This window comes from Mus caroli, unplaced genomic scaffold (genome assembly GCF_978045245.1).
Source record: "Mus caroli unplaced genomic scaffold, Mus_caroli_1 scaffold_9, whole genome shotgun sequence".
In the NCBI taxonomy this organism is placed as follows: domain Eukaryota; kingdom Metazoa; phylum Chordata; class Mammalia; order Rodentia; family Muridae; genus Mus; species Mus caroli.
This window is the reverse complement of record NW_028227264.1, coordinates 10,811,176-10,834,820: the sequence shown is the minus strand read 5'-3', so window position 1 is coordinate 10,834,820 and position 23,645 is coordinate 10,811,176. Positions and strand designations below refer to the sequence as shown.

General features: G+C 42.3%; 1 protein-coding gene across 5 annotated transcripts in view; it reads left to right on the top strand.

The window, feature by feature from the left end:
* Window positions 1-23,088, top strand: part of Aig1 (androgen induced 1) — a 237,813-nt gene extending 214,725 nt beyond the window's left edge. For 3 of the 5 annotated variants that reach the window (XM_085842655.1, XM_029482396.2, XM_021174292.2), the window contains 2 exons: window positions 15,907-16,070; window positions 22,430-23,088. In XM_085842655.1, coding sequence (XP_085698781.1) covers window positions 15,907-16,070; window positions 22,430-22,467 — 202 coding nt within the window. In that variant the 3' untranslated portion in view covers window positions 22,468-23,088. Of the gene's footprint in view, window positions 1-15,906; window positions 16,071-16,625; window positions 16,922-22,429 lie in introns of those variants that run through there. The other 2 variants (XM_085842654.1, XM_029482395.2) reach the window with 1 other exon arrangement.
* The last annotated feature ends 557 nt before the right edge of the window (window positions 23,089-23,645 follow it).

Genomic DNA, 23,645 nt, shown 5'->3' with positions numbered 1-23,645 from the left:
TAGGGAAGCAGAAACTGGCCTGAGTAGGACCACAGGCCTCATCCTGCTGGATCAGCGCCTGGGTAGCGGGAGCGCAGGGTTGCCTGACACCCGCCAGCTACCCACGACCCCCGCCGCAGGATTTTGGGACTGCTGGTGAGTGGAACACAGCTTCTGCTCCAATCCAATTGCGCGGGACCTGAGACTGCATTAGTTAGGGAAGCAGAAACCGGCCTGAGTAGGGCCACAGGCCTCATCCGGCCGGATCAGCGCCGGGGTAGCGGGAGCGCAGGGTTGCCTGACACCCGCCAGCTACCCACGACCCCCGCCGCAGGATTTTGGGACTGCTGGTGAGTGGAACACAGCTTCTGCTCCAGTCCAATCACGCGGGACCTGAGACTGCTCTGGTTGGGGAGAGAGAAATCCAGCCTACATGGGGCCACAACCCTCTTCCGGTCAGAAAAGCACCGGGGCAGCTGGGGCGCAGGGTCGGCTGACACTCACCAGCTACCCACAATACCCACCACAGGATCTTAAGACTTCTGGAGAGTGGAACACAGCTTCTGCTCCAATCCAATTGCACGCGGGACCAGAGACTGCATTAGTTAGGGAAGCAGAAAAACGGCCTGAGTAGGACCACAGGCCTCTTCCGGCTGGACCAGCACCGGGGTACCATCAGCTACCCACGACCCCCGCCACAGGATTTAGAGACTGCTGGTGAGTGGAACACAGCTTCTGCTCCAATCTTTAAATAGTGACAACGATAACAACTAACCCCAGAGATTACCAGATGGCGAAAGGTAAACGTAATAATCTTACTAACAGAAACCAAGACCACTCACCATCATCAGAACCCAGCACCCCCACTTCGCCCAGTCCAGGGCACCCCAACACACCGGAAAAGCTAGACACGGATTTAAAAGCATATCTCCTGATGATGATAGAGGACTTCAAGAAGGACTTTAATAACACACTTAAAGAAATGCAGGAGAACACTGCTAAAAAGGCAGAAGACAATAAAGAGGAAGCACAAAAATCCCTTAAAGAATTGCAGGAGAACACTGCTAAAGAGTTACAAATCCTTAAAGAAAAACATGATAACATAATCAAACAGGTAGAAGTCCTTACAGAAAAACAGGAAAACACATCCAAACAGATGATGGAAATGAACAAAACCATACTAAACCTAAAAAGGGAAGTAGACACAATAAAGAAAACCCAAAATGAGGCAACACTGGAGATAGAAACCCTAGGAAAGAAATCTGGAACCATAGATACGAGCATCAGCAACAGAATACAAGAGATGGAAGAGAGAATCTCAGGTGCAGAAGATTCCATAGAGAACATTGGCACAACAATCAAGGAAAATGTAAAATGCAAAAAGATCCTAACTCAAAACATCCAAGAAATACAGGACATAATGAGAAGACCAAACCTACGGATAATAGGAGTGGATGAGAATGAAGATTTTCAACTCAAAGGACCAGCAAACATCTTCAACAAAATTATAGAAGAAAACTTCCCAAATCTAAAGAAAGAGATGCCCATGAACATACAAGAAGCCTACAGAACTCCAAATAGACTGGACCAGAAAAGAAATACCTCCCGACACATAATAATCAGAGCAACAAATGCTCTAAATAAAGATAGAATACTAAAAGCAGTAAGAGAAAAAGGCCAAGTAACATATAAAGGCAAGCCTATCAGAATTACACCAGACTTTTCACCAGAGACTATGAAAGCCAGAAGATCCTGGACGGATGTTATACAGACACTAAAAGAACACAAATTCCAGCCCAGGCTACTATACCCAGCCAAACTCTCAATTAACATAGATGGAGAAACCAAAGTATTCCACGACAAAACCAAATTCACACATTATCTCTCCACGAATCCAGCCCTTCAAAGGATAATAACAGAAAAAAACCAATACAAGGACAGGAACCACGCCCTAGAAACAACAAGAAGGTAATCCCTCAACAAACCTAAAAGAAGACAGCCACAAGAACAAAATGCCAACTTTAACATCAAAAATAACAGGAAACAACAATTACTTTTCCTTAATATCTCTTAATATCAATGGACTCAACTCCCCGATAAAAAGACATAGACTAACAAACTGGCTACACAAACAAGACCCAACATTTTGCTGCTTACAGGAAACTCATCTCAGAGAAAAGGATAGACACTACCTCAGAATGAAAGGCTGGAAAACAATTTTCCAAGCAAATGGCATGAAGAAACAAGCTGGAGTAGCCATTCTAATATCTGATCAGATTGACTTCCAACCCAAAGTCATTAAAAAAGACAGGGAGGGACACTTCATACTCATCAAAGGTAAAATCCTCCAAGAGGAACTATCAATCCTGAATATCTATGCTCCAAATACAAAGGCAGCCACATTCATTAAAGAAACTTTAGTAAAGCTCAAAGCACACATTGCACCTCATACAATAATAGTGGGAGACTTCAACACACCACTTTCACCAATGGACAGATCATGGAAACAGAAAATAAACAGGGACACAGTGAAACTAACAGAAATTATGAATCAAATGGATCTGGCAGATATCTACAGAACATTCTATCCTAAAACAAAAGGATATACCTTCTTCTCAGCACCTCATGGTACCTTCTCCAAAATTGACCACATAATTGGTCACAAAACAGGCCTCAACAGATATAAAAATATTGAAATTGTCCCATGCATCCTATCAGATCACCATGGACTAAGGCTGATCTTCAATAACAAAATAAATAATAGAAAGCCAACCTTCACGTGGAAACTGAACAACACTCTTCTCAATGATACCTTGGTCAAGGAAGGAATAAAGAAAGAAATTAAGGACTTTTTAGAGTTCAATGAAAATGAAGCCACAACATACCCAAACTTATGGGACGCAATGAAAGCATTTTTAAGAGGAAAACTCATAGCTCTGAGTGCCTCCAAAAGGAAACTAGAGAGAGCACACATTAGCAGCTTGACAACACACCTAAAAGCACTAGAACAAAAGGAAGCAAATTCACCCAAGAGGAGTAGACGGCAGGAAATAATCAAACTCAGGGGTGAAATCAACCAAGTGGAAACAAGAAAAACTATTCAAAGAATCAACCAATCAAGGAGCTGGTTCTTTGAGAAAATCAACAAGATAGATAAACCCTTAGCCAGACTCACTAGAGGGCACAGGGAAAGCATCCTAATTAACAAAATCAGAAATGAAAAAGGAGACATAACAACAGATCCTGAAGACATCCAAAACACCATCAGATCCTTCTACCAAAGGCTATACTCAACAAAACTGGAGAACCTGGATGAAATGGAGAAGTTCCTAGACAGATACCAGGTACGAAAGTTGAATCAAGATCAGGTTAATGATCTAAACAGCCCTATATCCCCCAAAGAAATAGAAGCAGTCATTAATAGTCTCCCAACTAAAAAAAGCCCAGGACCAGATGGGTTTAGTGCAGAGTTCTATCAGACCTTCAAAGAAGATCTAATCCCAGTTCTTCACAAACTATTCCACAAAATAGAAACAGAAGGTACTCTACCCAACTCATTCTATGAAGCCACAATTACTCTGATACCTAAACCACAAAAAGACCCAACAAAGATAGAAAACTTCAGACCAATATCCCTTATGAATATTGATGCAAAAATCCTCAATAAAGTTCTTGCTAACCGAATCCAAGAACACATCAAAACAATCATCCATCCTGACCAAGTAGGTTTCATCCCAGGGATGCAGGGATGGTTCAATATACGGAAATCCATCAACGTAATCCAGTATATAAACAAACTCAAAGACAAAAACCACATGGTCATCTCGTTAGATGCGGAAAAAGCATTTGACAAGATCCAACACCCATTCATGATAAAAGTCTTGGAAAGATCAGGAATTCAAGGCCCATACCTAAACATGATAAAAGCAATCTACAGCAAACCAGTAGCCAACATCAAAGTAAATGGTGAGAAGCTTGAAGCAATCCCTCTAAAATCAGGGACTAGACAAGGCTGTCCACTTTCTCCATACCTATTCAACATTGTACTTGAAGTCCTAGCCAGAGCAATTCGACAACAAAAGGATATCAAAGGGATACAAATTGGAAAAGATGAAGTCAAAATATCACTTTTTGCAGATGATATGATAGTATATATAAGTGACCCTAAAAATTCCACCAGAGAACTCCTAAGCCTGATAAACAGCTTCGGTGAAGTAGCTGGATATAAAATTAACTCAAACAAATCAATGGCCTTTCTCTACACAAAGAATAAACAGGCTGAGAAAGAAATTAGGGAAACAACACCCTTCTCAATAGTCACAAATAATATAAAATACCTTGGCGTGACTCTAACTAAGGAAGTGAAAGATCTGTATAATAAAAACTTCAAGTCTCTGAAGAAAGAAATTATAGAAGATCTCAGAAGATGGAAAGATCTCCCATGCTCATGGATTGGCAGGATCAACATTGTAAAAATGGCTATCTTGCCAAAAGCAATCTACAGATTCAATGCAATCCCCATCAAAATTCCAACTCAATTCTTCAACGAATTAGAAAGTGCAATCTGCAAATTCATCTGGAATAACAAAAAACCTAGGATAGCAAAAACTCTTCTAAAGGATAAAAGAACCTCTGGTGGAATCACCATGCCGGACCTAAAGCTCTACTACAGAGCAATTGTGATAAAAACTGCATGGTACTGGTATAGTGACAGACAAATAGACCAATGGAATAGAATTGAAGACCCAGAAATGAACCCACACACCTATGGTCACTTGATCTTTGACAAGGGAGCTAAAAACATCCAGTGGAAGAAAGACAGCATTTTCAACAAATGGTGCTGGCACAACTGGTTGTTAACATGTAGAAGAATGCGAATCGATCCATTCCTATCTCCTTGTACTAAGGTCAAGTCTAAGTGGATCAAGGAACTTCACATAAAACCAGAGACACTGAAACTTAATAGAGGAGAAAGTGGGGAAAAGCCTTGAAGATATGGGCACAGGGGAAAAATTCTTGAATAGAACAGTAATGGCTTGTGCTGTAAGATTGAGAATTGACAAGTGGGACCTCATGAAACTGCAAAGCTTCTGCAAGGCAAAAGACACCATCAATAAGAGAAAAAAACCACCAACAGATTGGGAAAGGATCTTCACCTATCCTAAATCAGATAAGGGACTAATATCCAATATATATAAAGAACTCAAGAAGGTGGACTCCAGAAAGTCAAATAACCCCATTAAAAAATGGGGCTCAGAACTGAACAAAGAATTCTCACCTGCGGAATACCGAATGGCAGAGAAGCACCTGAAAAAATGTTCAACATCCTTAATCATCAGGGAAATGCAAATCAAAACAACCCTGAGATTCCACCTCACACCAGTCAGAATGGCTAAGATCAAAAATTTAGGTGACAGCAGATGCTGGCGAGGATGTGGAGAAAGAGGAACACTCCTCCATTGTTGGTGGGATTGCAAGCTCGTACAACCACTCTGGAAATCAGTCTGGCGGTTCCTCAGAAAATTGGACATAGTACTACCGGAGGATCCAGCAATACCTCTCTTGGGCATATATCCAGAAGATGTCCCAACCGGTAAAAAGGACACATGCTCCACTATGTTCATAGCAGCCCTATTTATAATAGCCAGAAGCTGGAAAGAACCCAGATGTCCCTCCACAGAGGAATGGATACAGAAATTATGGTACATTTACACAATGGAGTACTACTCAGCTATTAAAAAGAATGAATTTATGAAATTCCTAGCCAAATGGATGGACCTGGAGGGCATCATCTTTAGTGAAGTAACACAATCACAAAAGAACGCACACAATATGTATTCACTGATAAGTGGATATTAGCCCAAAACTTAGGATACCCAAGATATAAGATACAATTTACTAAACGCATGAAACTCAAGAAGAATGAAGACCAAAGTGTGGACACTGTGCACCTTCTTAGAATTGGGAACAAAACACCCAGGGAAGGAGTTACAGAGACAAAGTTCATAGCTGTGATGAAAGGATGGACCATTTAGAGACTGCTGTATCCAGGGATCCTTCCCATAAGCAGCTTCTAAACGCTGACACCATTGCATACACTAGCAAGATTTTGCTGAAAGGACCCAAATATAGCTGTCTCTTGTGAGACGATGCCAGGGCCTAGCAAACACAGGAGTGGATGTTCACAGTCAGCTATTGGATGTATCACAGGGCTCCCTATGCAGAAGCTAGAGAAAGTACCCAAGGAGCTAAAGGGATCTGCAACCCTATTGTCGGAACAACATGATGTACTAACCAGAACCCCGGAGCTCTTGTCTCTAGCTGCATATGTATCGAAAGATGGCCTAGTCGGCCATCATTGGAAAGAGAGGCCCATTGGACTTGCAAACTTTATATTCCCCAATATAGGGGAATGCCAGGGCCAAAAGAATGGGAATGGGTGGGTAGGGAAGTGAGGGGTGCTATGGGGGACTTTTGGGATAGCATTGGAAATGTAACTGAGGAAAATATGTAATAAAAATATTAAAAATTAAAAAAAAAGAGTACCAGTTTTGGTGAGTAAAATAGAAATAACTATTACACTGGGAAATAAGGTTACTTTCTAGACCTCAGTGTTTGGGGTTGGTCATCTTGCTTTCTTTCTGGTTCTATTCTTTTAAGAACCTAAGCAAAGGCTTCATTAAGGCAGGAAGACATGGGTCTTCACTACAGAGCTTTCTTCATCTACGGGATAAAGCCCAATGACCATGGCGGTGAAACTTGTTCTCGTGGTGATTCTGAAAGCATTTCAGTTTTTAAATGACAAAGCACAAAGCTGCAAAGCCCAAATCATACAGGAACATATTCACATGTATGCAAACATGCACAGCACATGCATGGTAGTAAAAGGTTGTGGTTTACAATTTTACTTTTATGTTTATCTCCAGAATAATTGAGAGTGGAGACTGTAACACATCAATACACTAGCAGCCAAACGTTCAAAATAACCCATGCCCATCAAAAGAGGAATGAATGCACAAAGAGCTGTATACAATACACAATGGGATATCATTTTGTACAGGGGAGAATAAAACTTTAGTACACACTACAACATACGGAACCTTGAAAACATAATAAAGGAAGTCAAACATGGGACAACTTCCTGTAATTCCATTTATATGAGAGGCACTTAAACTAGCAAGCTGAGAGACATTCTCTGTCAAAAATGTACCCCCCAAACCCAGGTATTGAAGGCATAGTCCTCAAAGCAGCAGCATCCGGTGGTGGGGTCTTTCTTTGGTGGTGATTGGATCCTTGAGGACTTTGAGCTCATCAGTGGAGTAAGCCAGTGCTGCATTCCTAAGTTAACTGGCTATTGGGAAGTTGCGGGGGCTGTAAGGCTGTAAGGCTGTAAGGCTGTAAGGCTGTAAGGCTGTAAGGCTGTAAGGCTGTAAGGCTGTAAGTCTATGTAGAGAAATCAGGCTGTTGGGGCCTTTCACCCTGTTCCTTCCAGTACCCACGAGATGAACACCTGTCCCGTTCTGCTTGCTTCTTCATGAGAGCTGCCAGGGCAGCTGGCTGTAGACAGAAACTTTTGATATCGTGATGGAAAATAAGCCTTTCCTCCTTTTGAACTGTTTATCTTAGGAGTTTTTGTTTGTTTTGTTGTTTTTGTTTTGTTTGTAACAGCAATGGAAAGCTGACTAATATATAAGGGACTGAAGGGAATGGAGGAAGAGAGAGTTTGTGTTGAAGATGTTGGAATATTTGAAAGTTAGACATCATAACTGTACCACCTAAGCATTACTAATTGTTAATAATTTCCATGGCATTGACATACTCAAGTCAAAATATTTCTGTTAAAAAACATTATCACACATGCACTAAAAGTCAATTAAATGATTCCTAATGATACACTGCTATACTCATAACCAAAGCCTAGCCTGATAGTCATGAGAGGCTTCCTCCAGCAATTGATGGGAGAGACCCACAGCCAACCATTAGGTGGAGCTTGGGGAACCCCAGAGAAGAGGGTGCCAGAAGGGTCGAGAACACCACAAGAACATGGCCCATAGAATCAACTAACCAAGGCTCATATCAGCTCACAGAAACTGAAACAACCAGGGAGCCTATAAGGCTCTGAGCTAAGTCTTTTGTGTATATCTCATGACTGTGTAGCTTGGAACTTATTTCACAGCCAGAGAAGTACAACAGTGGGCTCATGATCATGGAATCCACTGGTCTTACCCTGTTCCCCATCATCCTGAAGCAGCTGTCCTGATAGAAAGATGGAATGGTCTTTTGAAGACAAAGTTACAGCGCTAGTTAGGTGGCAACAGCATGGAGGGATGGGGCAGAGTTCTTCAGAAGGCAGTATATGCTTTGAACCAGCATCCGATATATGGTACAGTTTCCCCCATAGCCAGGATCCATGGGTCCAGGAATCAAGGGGTGGAGAAGGGAATAGTTCTACTCACTATCACTCCTAGTGACCCGCTAGGAAATTTTTTGCTTCCTGTTCCCAAAACTCTAGGTTCTGCTGTCCTAGAAGTTTTGGTTCCAGATGGGGGAGTGCTCCTACCAGGAGCTACAACAAACATTCCGTTGAACTGGAAGCTCAGACTTCTCCCTGGTCATTTTGGGCTTCTAACGCTCTTAAACCAACAGGCTAAGAAAGGAATAACAGTGTTAGGAGGGGTGATAGATCCAGATTACCATGGGGAAATTGGATTGCCTCTTCACAATGGAGGTAAGCAAGATTATGTCTGGAATGTAGGAGATCCCTTAGTGCGTCTCTTAGTACTACCATGTCCTGTGATTAAAGTCAATGGGAAACTACAACAGCCTAATCCAAGCCGGATGACAAAGGACACAGACCCATTAGGAATGAAGGTATGGGTCAATCCTCCAGGAAAAGAGCCAAGACCTGCTGAGGTGCTTGCCGAAGGTGAAGGAAATACAGAAGGGGTAGTAGAGGAAGGTAGTTATAAATACCAGTTAAGGCCACGTAACCAGTTGCAGACGAGGATTATAAAGTAATATGAGTGCTTCTGTCTTTTTTTTTTTTTTAATATTTTTATTACATATTTTCCTCAATTACATTTCCAATACTATCCCAAAAGTCCCCCATAGCGCCCCCCACTTCCCTACCCACCCATTCCCATTCTTTTGGCCCTGGCATTCCCCTATATTGGGGCATATAAAGTTTGCAAGTCCAATGGGCCTCTCTTTCCATTGATGGCCGACTAGGCCATCTTTCGATACATATGCAGCTAGAGACAAGAGCTCCAGGGTTCTGGTTAGTACATCATGTTGTTCCAACAATATGGTTGCAGATCCCTTTAGCTCCTTGGGTACTTTCTCTAACTTCTCCATTGGGAGCCCTGTGATACATCCAATAGCTGACTGTGAACATCCACTCCTGTGTTTGCTAGGCCCCGGCATCGTCTCACAAGAGACAGCTATATTTGGGTCCTTTCAGCAAGATCTTACTAGTGTATGCAATGGTGTCAGCATTTAGAAGCTGATTATGGGACGGATCCCTGGATACAGCAGTCTCTAAATGGTCCATCCTTTCATCACAGCTACGAACTTTGTCTCTGTAACTCCTTCCCTGGGTGTTTTGTTCCCAATTCTAAGAAGGTGCACAGTGTCCACACTTTGGTCTTCATTCTTCTTGAGTTTCATGCGTTTATCAAATTGTATCTTATATCTTGGGTAACCTAAGTTTTGGGCTAATATCCACTTATCAATGAATACATATTGTGTGAGTTCTTTTGTGATTGTGTTACTTCACTCAAGATGATGCCCTCCAGGTCCATCCATTTGGCTAGGAATTTCATAAATTCATTCTTTTTAATAGCTGAGTAGTACTCCATTGTGTAAATGTACCATAATTTCTGTATCCATTCCTCTGTTGAGGGACATCTGGGTTCTTTCCAGCTTCTGGCTATTATAAATAGGGCTGCTATGAACATAGTGGAGCATGTGTCCTTTTTACCGGTTGGGACATCTTCTGGATATATGCCCAGGAGAGGTATTGCTGGATCCTCCGGTAGTACTATGTCCAATTTTCTGAGGAACCGCCAGACTGATTTCCAGAGTGGTTGTACAAGCTTGCAATCCCACCAACAATGGAGGAGTGTTCCACTTTCTCCACATCCTCGCCAGCATCTGCTGTCACCTGAATTTTTGATCTTAGCCATTCTGACTGGTGTGAGGTGGAATCTCAGGGTTGTTTTGATTTGCATTTCCCTGATGATTAAGGATGTTGAACATTTTTTCAGGTACTTCTCTGCCATTCGGTATTCCGCAGGTGAGAATTCTTTGTTCAGTTCTGAGCCCCATTTTTTAATGGGGTTATTTGACTTTCTGGAGTCCACCTTCTTGAGTTCTTTATATATATTGGATATTAGTCCCTTATCTGATTTAGGATAGGTGAAGATCCTTTCCCAATCTGTTGGTGGTTTTTTTGTCTTATTGATGGTGTCTTTAGCCTTGCAGAAGCTTTGTAGTTTCATGAGGTCCCACTTGTCAATTCTCGATCTTACAGCACAAGCCATTACTGTTCTATTCAGGAATTTTTCCCCTGTGCCCATATCTTCAAGGCTTTTCCCCACTTTCTCCTCTATAAGTTTCAGTGTCTCTGGTTTTATGTGAAGTTCCTTGATCCACTTAGACTTGACCTTAGTACAAGGAGATAGGAATGGATCGATTCGCATTCTTCTACATGTTAACAACCAGTTGTGCCAGCACCATTTGTTGAAAATGCTGTCTTTCTTCCACTGGATGTTTTTAGCTCCCTTGTCAAAGATCAAGTGACCATAGGTGTGTGGGTTCATTTCTGGGTCTTCAATTCTATTCCATTGGTCTATTTGTCTGTCACTATACCAGTACCATGCAGTTTTTATCACAATTGCTCTGTAGTAGAGCTTTAGGTCCGGCATGGTGATTCCACCAGAGGTTCTTTTATCCTTTAGAAGAGTTTTTGCTATCCTAGGTTTTTTGTTATTCCAGATGAATTTGCAGATTGCACTTTCTAATTCGTTGAAGAATTGAGTTGGAATTTTGATGGGGATTGCATTGAATCTGTAGATTGCTTTTGGCAAGATAGCCATTTTTACAATGTTGATCCTGCCAATCCATGAGCATGGGAGATCTTTCCATCTTCTGAGATCTTCTATAATTTCTTTCTTCAGAGACTTGAAGTTTTTATTATACAGATCTTTCACTTCCTTAGTTAGAGTCACGCCAAGGTATTTTATATTATTTGTGACTATTGAGAAGGGTGTTGTTTCCCTAATTTCTTTCTCAGCCTGTTTATTCTTTGTGTAGAGAAAGGCCATTGATTTGTTTGAGTTAATTTTATATCCAGCTACTTCACCGAAGCTGTTTATCAGGCTTAGGAGTTCTCTGGTGGAATTTTTAGGGTCACTTATATATACTATCATATCATCTGCAAAAAGTGATATTTTGACTTCATCTTTTCCAATTTGTATCCCTTTGATATCCTTTTGTTGTCGAATTGCTCTGGCTAGGACTTCAAGTACAATGTTGAATAGGTATGGAGAAAGTGGACAGCCTTGTCTAGTCCCTGATTTTAGAGGGATTGCTTCAAGCTTCTCACCATTTACTTTGATGTTGGCTACTGGTTTGCTGTAGATTGCTTTTATCATGTTTAGGTATGGGCCTTGAATTCCTGATCTTTCCAAGACTTTTATCATGAATGGGTGTTGGATCTTGTCAAATGCTTTTTCCGCATCTAACGAGATGACCATGTGGTTTTTGTCTTTGAGTTTGTTTATATACTGGATTACGTTGATGGATTTCCGTATATTGAACCATCCCTGCATCCCTGGGATGAAACCTACTTGGTCAGGATGGATGATTGTTTTGATGTGTTCTTGGATTCGGTTAGCAAGAACTTTATTGAGGATTTTTGCATCAATATTCATAAGGGATATTGGTCTGAAGTTTTCTATCTTTGTTGGGTCTTTTTGTGGTTTAGGTATCAGAGTAATTGTGGCTTCATAGAATGAGTTGGGTAGAGTACCTTCTGTTTCTATTTTGTGGAATAGTTTGTGAAGAACTGGGATTAGATCTTCTTTGAAGGTCTGATAGAACTCTGCACTAAACCCATCTGGTCCTGGGCTTTTTTTAGTTGGGAGACTATCAATGACTGCTTCTATTTCTTTGGGGGATATAGGGCTGTTTAGATCATTAACCTGATCTTGATTCAACTTTGGTACCTGGTATCTGTCTAGGAACTTCTCCATTTCATCCAGGTTCTCCAGTTTTGTTGAGTATAGCCTTTGGTAGAAGGATCTGATGGTGTTTTGGATGTCTTCAGGATCTGTTGTTATGTCTCCTTTTTCATTTCTGATTTTGTTAATTAGGATGCTTTCCCTGTGCCCTCTAGTGATTCTGGCTAAGGGTTTATCTATCTTGTTGATTTTCTCAAAGAACCAGCTCCTTGATTGGTTGATTCTTTGAATAGTTCTTCTTGTTTCCACTTGGTTGATTTTGCCCCTGAGTTTGATTATTTCCTGCCGTCTACTCCTCTTGGGTGAATTTGCTTCCTTTTGTTCTAGTGCTTTTAGGTATGTTGTCAAGCTGCTAATGTGTGCTCTCTCTAGTTTCCTTTTGGAGGCACTCAGAGCTATGAGTTTTCCTCTTAGAGATGCTTTCATTGCGTCCCATAGGTTTGGGTATGTTGTGGCTTCATTTTCATTGAACTCTAAAAAGTCCTTAATTTCTTTCTTCATTCCTTCCTTGACCAAGGTATCATTGAGAAGAGTGTTGTTCAGTTTCCACGTGAAGGTTGGCTTTCTATTATTTATTTTGTTATTGAAGATCAGCCTTAGTCCATGGTGATCTGATAGGATGCATGGGACAATTTCAATATTTTTGTATCTGTTGAGGCCTGTTTTGTGACCAATTATGTGATCAATTTTGGAGAAGGTACCATGAGGTGCTGAGAAGAAGGTATATCCTTTTGTTTTAGGATAGAATGTTCTGTAGATATCTGCCAGATCCATTTGATTCATAATTTCTGTTAGTTTCACTGTGTCCCTGTTTAGTTTCTGTTTCCATGATCTGTCCATTGGTGAAAGTGGTGTGTTGAAGTCTCCCACTATTATTGTATGAAGTGCAATGTGTGCTTTGAGCTTTACTAAAGTTTCTTTAATGAATGTGGCTGCCTTTGTATTTGGAGCATAGATATTCAGGATTGATAGTTCCTCTTGGAGGATTTTACCTTTGATGAGTATGAAGTGTCCCTCCCTGTCTTTTTTAATGACTTTGGGTTGGAAGTCAATCTTATCAGATATTAGAATGGCTACTCCAGCTTGTTTCTTCATACCATATGCTTGGAAAATTGTTTTCCAGCCTTTCATTCTGAGGTAGTGTCTATCTTTTTCTCTGAGATGAGTTTCCTGTAAGCAGCAAAATGTTGGGTCTTGTTTGTGTAGCCAGTTTGTTAGTCTATGTCTTTTTATTGGGGAGTTGAGTCCATTGATATTAAGAGATATTAAGGAAAAGTAATTGTTGTTTCCTGTTATTTTTGTTGTTAAAGTTGGCATTTTGTTCTTGTGGCTGTCTTCTTTTAGGTTTGTTGAGGGATTACCTTCTTGTTGTTTCTAGGGCGTGGTTCCTGTCCTTGTATTGGTTTTTTTCTGTTATTATCCTTTGAAGGGCTGGATTCGTGGAGAGATAATGTGTGAATTTGGTTTTGTCGTGGAATACTTTGGTTTCTCCATCTATGTTAATTGAGAGTTTGGCTGGGTATAGTAGCCTGGGCTGGAGTTTGTGTTCTTTTAGTGTCTGTATAACATCCGTCCAGAATCTTCTGGCTTTCATAGTCTCTGGTGAGAAATCTGGTGTAATTCTGATAGGCTTGCCTTTATATGTTACTTGGCCTTTTTCTCTTACTGCTTTTAGAATTCTATCTTTATTTAGAGCATTTGTTGTTCTGATTATTATGTGTCGGGAGGTATTTCTTTTCTGGTCCAGTCTATTTGGAGTTCTGTAGGCTTCTTGTATGTTCATGGGCATCTCTTTCTTTAGATTTGGGAAGTTTTCTTCTATAATTTTGTTGAAGATGTTTGCTGGTCCTTTGAGTTGAAAATCTTCATTCTCATCCACTCCTATTATCCGTAGGTTTGGTCTTCTCATTGTGTCCTGTATTTCTTGGATGTTTTGAGTTAGGATCTTTTTGCATTTTACATTTTCCTTGATTGTTGTGCCGATGTTCTCTATGGAATCTTCTGCACCTGAGATTCTCTCTTCCATCTCTTGTATTCTGTTGCTGATGCTGGTATCTATGGTTCCAGATTTCTTTCCTAGGGTTTCTATCTCCAGTGTTGCCTCATTTTGGGTTTTCTTTATTGTGTCTACTTCCCTTTTTAGGTCTAGTATGGTTTTGTTCATTTCCATCATCTGTTTGGATGTGTTTTCCTGTTTTTCATTAAGGACTTCTACCCGTTTGATTATGTTGTCCTGTTTTTCTTTAAGGATTTGTAACTCTTTAGCAGTGTTCTCCTGCAATTCTTTAAGGGATTTTTGTGCTTCCTCTTTAATGTCTTCTACCTGTTTACCAGTGTTCCTTTGTATTTCTTTAAGTGTGTTATTAAAGTCCTTCTTGAAGTCCTCTACCATCATCATGAGATATGCTTTTAGATCCGTCTCTAGCTTTTCCGGTGTGTTGGGGTGCCCTGGACTGGGCGAAGTGGGAGTGCTGGGTTCTGATGATGGTGAGTGGTCTTGGTTTCTGTTAGTAAGATTATTACGTTTACCTTTCGCCATCTGGTAATCTCTGGGGTTAGTTGTTGTCGTTGTCACTGTTTAAAGATTGGAGCAGAAGCTGTGTTCCACTCACCAGCAGTCTCAAAATCCTGTGGCGGGGGTCGTGGGTAGCTGGCGGGTGTCAGCCGACCCTGCGCTCTAGCTACCCCTGTGCTGGTCCGGCAGGAAGTGGCCTGTGGTCCTACTCAGGCCGGTTTTCTGCTTCCCTAACTAATGCAGTCTCAGGTCCCGCGCGCAATTGGATTGGAGCAGAAGCTGTGTTCCACTCACCAGAAGTCTTAAGATCCTGTGGCGGGGGTCGTGGGTAGCTGGCGGGTGTCAGCAGACCCTGTGCTCTAGCTACCCTGGTGCTGGTCCGGCCGGAAGTCAAAACTGGTACTCTTAAGTGAAGAAGTGAACCCCACATAATACAGACAACAGCTACCAGCAGCCATGCCAAGACTAAGAGTGAAGCAGACACTGTAACTAAGCTCTGGGAAGCAATGTTACTTAGTGTTGCTGTTCTCACAGAGCCAGAAACATCCAGCCCAGAAAACAGACAGTTACAAGTGAGCACGCGCACATGTTTAGAAGGGAAGCCAATCTGAAGATCAGAGAAGCAGGATGCCTCGATCTGCAGAGTGATGGGGTGCTGGCTCCAGCACACGCAGACCATGTTCCTGTCTCACTGAAAGGCAGCATGGCAAGAAAGCTGGCATATACTGACGGCTTCAGTATAGGGTGATTGTGTAATGCTACATTGTTCCATTGTAAAAAGAAGAGATTAAAAAGATTGTATAACAGTATTAAATCCCCTGGCAGTTTCTAATTCCTGACCAAAACCTTTTAAGTGTCATTAAAGACGACAGTGCCAGGAAGGAGGAGACAGGTAGATGTGTCATTCAGTACAGTGTGGTATCCTGACACCGTTCCTGGGACAAATAAGACACAGCAGAGAATGGCAAAGGGAAGTAGTTGTTCAGTTAGTGCTGATGGACAGTTTCACTCCTAACTTGTAACTTCCCTAGAATCATACAAGAAGTTAACAGACTAAGTATGGATGGACAGGAGCTCCTTGTTGGTGTGATAGGGCTGCATTTGCAACACCACAGCTTTGACATCTGTCATGGATGTGACTCTATCGTCTCTTTTCCAATTCTGATGCAGGGTGTGCTGGATACATCATGTCACCGGCATGTGGGTGTACCCTTTCCTGGAACATATTGGCTCAGGAGCCAGGATCATCTTCTTTGGGTCAACAACCATCCTAATGAATTTCCTGTACCTGCTTGGAGAAGTACTAAACAGCTACATCTGGGATACACAGAGAAGTGAGTATTGTTCAGGGCACACAGAGAGCCTTGGCTGAGGGGAACTTCTGCAGCAGCTCTGCAGTCTTCCACACGGGCTTTCTCGACAGAAGCTCCATTTTTTTTTTTATTGCAGCATTAATTTAGGAGCTGCTGGCAGTGTTACCTGAAAGGTTTATTTCTCACTTGCTCTTATTAGGTAGTAAAACATGCAAACCTAAAGATAAAAGAAGCATACTCATAAAATTATATAGAAAAAAAATACAGTGTTGACGGGGGAGCAAAAGCAAAGCCAGCTAAGATCACCACAATTCTGCCATGGCGAACAGACCCTAAATTAAGTAGTAAGTTATCCAACGAGCTTCATTAAAAATCACCAGATCTCATTTTTTATGTCATCTTTTCATGGGTGCGGGAGACTCAAAGGAATCTCATGACCACTGAAGCCAAAACTATAAACACTGCACGTGGCTGCCCTTTGCCGGAGTGGAAGGTCACAGAAAGAAGCAATGTATTTCATGGCTGCTAAAGCTCCCTTAACCTTTGACTTGATTTCTCCTTTGTTTCTATTTATAGCAAAGCCTCCTTCTTGTCAAGACACCCAATCCTCTCTAAGCTGTGCCAAACCTGTCCAAAATCTATGTAAAGATACATACATGCTGGAAGGTGGGAAGGCGAGAGCTTGAACGAGTAGTGATCTGAATCGGATGTATGGGGCTTTCAGAGAGATCTGGGCATCTCCACGGACATAGTCCATCATTCTGGCTATCACCTATAAGTGAACTGTGATCCACTAATGCTGAGCACCAACTGAGGACCACTGGACCTCAGTGCACTTGACTAATAAAGTGGTTGCTGCAACAGTCACTGAAGCAGACTGGTTTTGTGTGTGCTTCTTCGGAGACTGCGTGACTCAACATGGCAGCCAATGCTAAATGACCCCAGTTTAAATCTATTCAGGCCACAGCTTGGAGAACCAGACATTAATCTGTTCATGATGTCCCCCGCACCCCCCCACACACACACCTTATTCAACAGAAGCAATAATCTTTCTCTTTTAAATTATAAAATTGTGTGGTGCACTTAAAAATTTTTTTTTGAAATAAAATACAAACTTCCCTTACCTTCTTCAGACAATGGCTGCAGGTAGATTTAAGCTTTTATGTGCAGCCCAGGGAAAAAAACTTCTGATTTCCTCTGTCCCCTTGATGTTCTCAATTCTGGAGACATTTGACCATAATTCTGCTGCTGCCTTGAGAAGAAGGCTTGAGTGGCAGAACTGGTAAATATTCAATCTGGATTGCAAAATGTTGCTCGCCAGCGGCCTTGAATTGGAGTTAAAAGTGAATAGCGACATTGAAATTTTTGTTGATGATGATGGTGCTTGCTGGCTTGTTTGTTTGTTTTTAACTGTCTGTGCTGGCTAAGTAGTCTCTGCCTTTTTTTTTTTTACTGGGCATGTATGAAAGTCAGTCACCATTTGACAACATATTTCTGTACAGAGAATAATTTGGTCTACATTTATGTAGTGGAGCCCCTAGAAGCTGTTGTTTGTATCAAACCAGCATCTTCACTCCAAGGGCTTTCCCACAAGTGTGTGTGTGTGTGTGTGTGTGTGTGTGTGTGTTCATCTGATGCTCATGTGCCTGTCTCAGAGTCATGTTTTAGAAACAGGTAACTTCTGTCTGCTTTCCTAATTCACTTCAACATGAAAAAAATGCAGACCATTACAGCTGGGGGAAGAATCTTGGAAATTATTTAAACCTATCCTCTCCTTTGCAGAGGTATCTGAGGCCTATAATTGATCTATTCGAACAATTGCTGGCAAAGCCAGTGGCTCCACGCAAGGTTCATCCCCTGCCACGTCTAGTGAATGATCATAATGTCGCCATGAGACAAAATGAGCCTGTCTTTTGGGAAATACAAGCCCTTAAGACAAGCTAAATTCATAGTTAAGATAGAGTAACGTAAGGTGGAGTTGTAAGACCTGTTTGTGTTTACTCTAACAAAAGACCACAAGCTGAGCATCTTAAACAATAGGAACAGGTTAAATGTCATAAGCAGATGCCAGAAGGTCAAAAGCAAAGTCTTGTCAGGATTGGTTCCTTATGAGATCGTTAAGGGGAAGACAGCCATAGGCTGTCCTGGGCTGGTAGTTGCTCACCTTCATACTCAAAGATGTACTTCCTGTATATGACATGGTCTTCCAGTTCTGCTGTTTAGAAGGTGTCTTAGTCAGGGTTTCTATTCCTGCACAAACATCATGACCAAGAAGCAAGTTGGGGAGGAAAGGGTTTATTCAGCTTACACTTCCATACTGCTGTTCATCACTAAGGAAGTCAGGATTGGAACTCAAGCAGGTCAGGAAGCAGGAGCTGATGCAGAGGCCATGGAGGGATGTTCTTTACTGGCTTGCTTCCGCTGGCTTGCTCAGCCTGCTCTCTTATAGAACCAAGGTTACCAGCGCAGAGATGGCCACAAGGGGCCTTTCCCCCTTGATCAGTAGTTGAGAAAATGCCTTACAGTTGGATCTCATGGAGGCATCTCCTCAACTGAAGCTCCTTTTTCTGTGATAACTCCAGCTGTGTCAAGTTGACACAAAACTAGCCAGTACAGAAGGACAGCAGTCATATTTGATGACAATCGCCCTAATGGCTTCTTGTTAACTTTGTCAAGACTTCATCCAAATAAAGTTATATCTGGAGACACTGGGAATTAGGAATCAGCATCACAAGTTTGGGGTTCTAAATAATTCATCCTGTAATAGTCCCCGTATCATAAATGTCTTTCACACAGTTAAAATACATTCTCCTCATCCCTGTGGCCTCAAAGAGTCATTCTGGAATAACAACAACACAAAATTATAACAACAACAACATTATTCTCCCTACATATGATATAAACTATGTATGGGTAAGATTTGGTCATAATTCATCCCAAAGCAAAATTGTTCTCCAGGTTCATGTAAACGTATAAAACTGAAACAAAAGTTACCTCCTTCTAAAACATGATGCTAGTGCAGACCTAGGATGGGCGGTCCCTACCAAATGGGAGAAAAGAAAGAGACTGAAGGGATCATGGCTCCCAAGCAAATCTGAACGCAAGCAGGGGAAATTTCCTTTCACTGAAAGACTTGAGAATAATCCCCTTAGGCTGAATGCTGTGGCCCCCAAGGCTCACTAGGAGGGGCTGGGCCCTGGCTTCCAATCCCTGGAGAACAGAAGCTCCAACGTCCCCCAAATCCTGGGCAGGGATCATGGTAGGGAGTAGGCTGTACTCTGGAGCCAAGGAGGGACTAAAGACTGAAAGCCCTTGACCCATTGGTCCTTCATTTCATGGTGTGTTTGAGCCTTTGTCCAGGCTGGTCCTTTATTGCGTCTAAAACTCTCAAAGTCAATGCTAGCTCTGCAATTCAAGGAGACCCACACCATCAGAGAAGATGATCTTTCAGAGGTTTTGCATGGATGACTGCTGTTCATTCTGGCTTCTGCTGCAGTATTTTCTTAAGGAAAAAAAGTCTGACCACACCCTGGGCATTCTTACACATTTTGAAGTACTGTGGGTACTTTGGCATGTGATTGTACAAGTCAACCCATGACACCTGAAGCATTTCTGTCCTTCAGTGAAGACTGTTCTAACCCCAGCAGCTCTGACTAAGGCACCTGTTCTCACCAGAGCCGGATTTAAGGCCAGAAGGAAGACTGCTCAAGAGTGAAAGGTAGAGACACAAGGGGGGAAAGAATAGGCAAGAGGAAGTCAGGGGAGGAAGTAAGAGCCAGGCCTCCATGTGGAGAAATAGGCCCCTTCTCCATAATGTCCATCCAGGTTGCCTAGCCTCATGGCAGAAACACCAGGTTCGCCCTTTCTGAACAGTGCCCCCTACTGTAAACAATCTCCCTGCTTTGGAATATGTCTGGATACCTTCTTCATGGTCAGTCTTGGCCCCTCTGTTCCACAGGTATAGCCTGCCTCAGCTCTTCGATGGGTCTGTCTGGTTTTTTTTTGTTGTTGTTCTTGTTCATTTGTTTGTTTTTAGTTTTTCTGTTGTTGTTCTTTGGTGGAAATGAATTCAGTTCTTTCATCATTTATAGCTCTGTGATTTTTGGTCTTCTACCTCATGGCTACAAAACTAATATCTGTGAGGAGCCATTTCCCTACATCGGGGAAGCCCAGCTCCTCCAAGTCTGTCCTCTGTTGAAGATTCCACCATTACTTCCACATCAACTCACCAGCAGAACGTTCTAGAGAAAAGAGACTAAAGAGAAAAAGTAAACTCTTTGCATCCCGCCCACCCCCAACTTCTTGACTCTTGTGTAGAAAACACAGAACTGAAGTGGAGACTCAGGTGTGTGAGCTGTCTGAAGAGACCCTGTATGTTAACTGGCATTGCCTTGGGGACCTACCCAATGAAAACACAGCATCTATTCTTACTGTCAACCTTCTCCTCTCTTCTCATGCTCTCAGTGCCAGGTCTGGTGTTTCCCTCTCATGATCTGTGAGAAGGATTTTGAAAACAGTGTTTTAGATCTCTGATAGTTCCTTCCCTGTGAAAGTCAACCAAGAAAGAGGATACCTGCTCAGAACACTTGCTCACATCCCACTGCCTGCTCCAGACCCCATGAAACTAGTTGGGAGTGGGAGTTGGTAGGGGAGGGGCAGCACTAACATGTGGCCTAGAATAACTGCAACCCTCAGATCTTGGACTTTGCTATTATTGTGGGAGCCTATATGTTGCTTAGTGCTCTCCTGCTCGTCCTGCTTTCGGAGCCTCCTCTAAGCGTATTCATTATCTAACAAGATTAGCTGAGCATCTGCTATGAAATACACACTCAAAAGCACCAGGGCTGTGACTAGGAACAAAAGTGTTAAAGGTTCTGCCCTTGGAGATCTAGATATTTATAAAAGAATGCTAACAGGACCAGAAAGACAGCATTTAGAGTTTTCTTTGTTGTTGTTCATTATTGCTATTGAAATAAAAAATATTAGGAACTTTGGAAAAGATTAGAAAAATGTTTATGTAGAAGTAAAAGAAAGGAAGAAAGAAAAGGGGAAGGGAAGGGAAGGGAAGGGAAGGGAAGGGAAGGGAAGGGAAGGGAAGGGAAGGGAAGGGAAGGGAAGGGAAGGGAAGGGAAGGGAAGGGAAGGGAAGGGAAGGGAAGGGAAGGGAAGGGAAGGGAAGGGAAGGGAAGGGAAGGGAAGGGAAGGGAAGGGAAGGGAAGGGAAGGGAAGGGAAGGGAAGGGAAGGGAAGGGAAGGGAAGGGAAGGGAAGGGAAGGGAAGGGAAGGGAAGGGAAGGGAAGGGAAGGGAAGGGAAGGGAAGGGAAGGGAAGGGAAGGGAAGGGAAGGGAAGGGAAGGGAAGGGAAGGGAAGGGAAGGGAAGGGAAGGGAAGGGAAGGGAAGGGAAGGGAAGGGAAGGGAAGGGAAGGGAAGGGAAGGGAAGGGAAGGGAAGGGAAGGGAAGGGAAGGGAAGGGAAGGGAAGGGAAGGGAAGGGAAGGGAAGGGAAGGGAAGGGAAGGGAAGGGAAGGGAAGGGAAGGGAAGGGAAGGGAAGGAAGGGAAGGAAGGGAAGGAAGGGAAGGAAGGGAAGGAAGGGAAGGAAGGGAAGGGAAAAGGAAAACTGGTGGAATTTCTAGATTTAAGTACACCTTACAGGAATGGCCTGAACAATTTCATCTTCAGGAAATGGACCATCACCAGCTAACACTGCAGACAACAGAGCCTTTCTGATGCAGTCCATACGAGTGCTTCAGGAAAAGCAGAGCTGAACTTGAGTTTCAGTATGCACAAGTATGGGGCCAAGAGAATAGCCAGGGTACAGTGGGCGAGGCTGTGAATTTGCTCTCTAGCACGAGGCAGGCCAGGGATGGGGTTAAATATGTATGAGCAGAAACAGCTCTGGTGGCTAAATAGGGCCTCATGAGCTTTTTAAAAAGAATACATTTTAAAAAGAAAGACTCCTTTGGCTTTTAGAAACCCAGAATCCTGGCCATGAGAATGGACAGGACTGAAGTGTAACATAAATGAAGCTGTTTAAATGCATCAGCCACACAGCTTTTGCTTCTGGGGGCTGGTTAAGAAGCCATCCAGCTGGAGTTACCCATCATGCAAAGCAATGTGTCCTCGGCAGGAGTCATACTGCCTCAGGGTCCTACTCCCAGAATCGCAAAGAGCTGACTGTGTCTCAGACCTGTTAGGAAAGAGTGGGGAGAGAGGTCACTGAGGGTAGCATTTCTGGAGAACACTAAATGACCTGGCGTCTTAGTAAGGAGAAGGTACAGAAGGGACAGAGTGCCAGGAAGCTGCAGTGACCAGAGATTCTATTAGCATGACTGGCATAAGTCTGCCTCTGATGCGCAGATAAAGCTTTTTGCTTCTCTTTCTAGGTATAGAAGAAGAAAAAGAGAAGCCTAAGCTGGAATGAGATCCAAGTCTGAGATGAGAAGCAGGGAGGAGCTGCCCTGGAAGTCTTTGGACCCTGAGCACCATTAGTTTGGAGACAGAACTTCAAAGGAGAGCAGAGAGCATTGCATCAACCCTGGCTCCCTGACCCTGAGAGAGGACAACTTTTATATACAGATACCTGCAAAATAGGATATGTTGCCTTTGAAAAGAACTCACCCTCGTTATTGTAAATACTCTATCCAAGTTCATTATTGATGACATTTTCCCTCCTTTCTAGTTTTAAAATTAAAGTTGGTCATTGAATTTTCATTTCTCCAATAATAACTCCACTTTATCAAGAAAAAATCAAGTATATTTCTTGTTGAGGAATATGATAAAATTGGAGGGTCAGATGTGGGTGGAGGCATTCATAGTTGGTCTTAAAGGAGGCTGGAGTCATGACACTAGTATACGATGTAGACCCAGGAGGATTCGGTGTCAGTGGTTCCTGGGGTGATAGTATCAGGCTTGCTTCAGATGAGCAGTGTAGTAATAGTATCTGTTTAGTCAAAACTCTGAGTGTGCTTGGATCCCTCTGTTTGATCTGTCAAACTCTTCCCACGTGCAATCGTGACTGTTAATAAAAACCAACCAATCCACACCTGCTGTCTGCACTGTTCATCTCAAAGTCTTGACAGACAGGCTGAAGTATCTGTCCTTACTTTGCTTCTGTTGAAGCAAACCTGCTGAACTCGGGTTGACCTCACCTCATTCATTCCTGTTCTCTTCTTATTTCAAAAACTGTATGTTTTCCTAATTCCAGCAGAAACACGTTAAAATCTAACTTATGAAATCTCGACCATAATTATTTGAAAGGTATAAAACATTGTACCAAGTGTAAAATATTACTTAGTATAAATATTGGCTATGTATGCTATTGTAAGATAGATCAACATGTAGTATAAAACCATTTATTCTAAAAATGGCTTAATTGTGACAACTTAGGAAGTGCCAGGAATCCCTCCACAAGAACATGCATCCTTTTTAAACTGCATCCACTTCATAGAGGAACCTGATTAAACCCATTGACTAACTGGAAAGGACTCACAACTCTCTAAAGAGAAAATATTGTATATATACATATATATATACCCAATTTCAAACACCACTTTATTTAAAATTTTCAAACCGAAAAAGAAAACTTTAATTACTATGCTT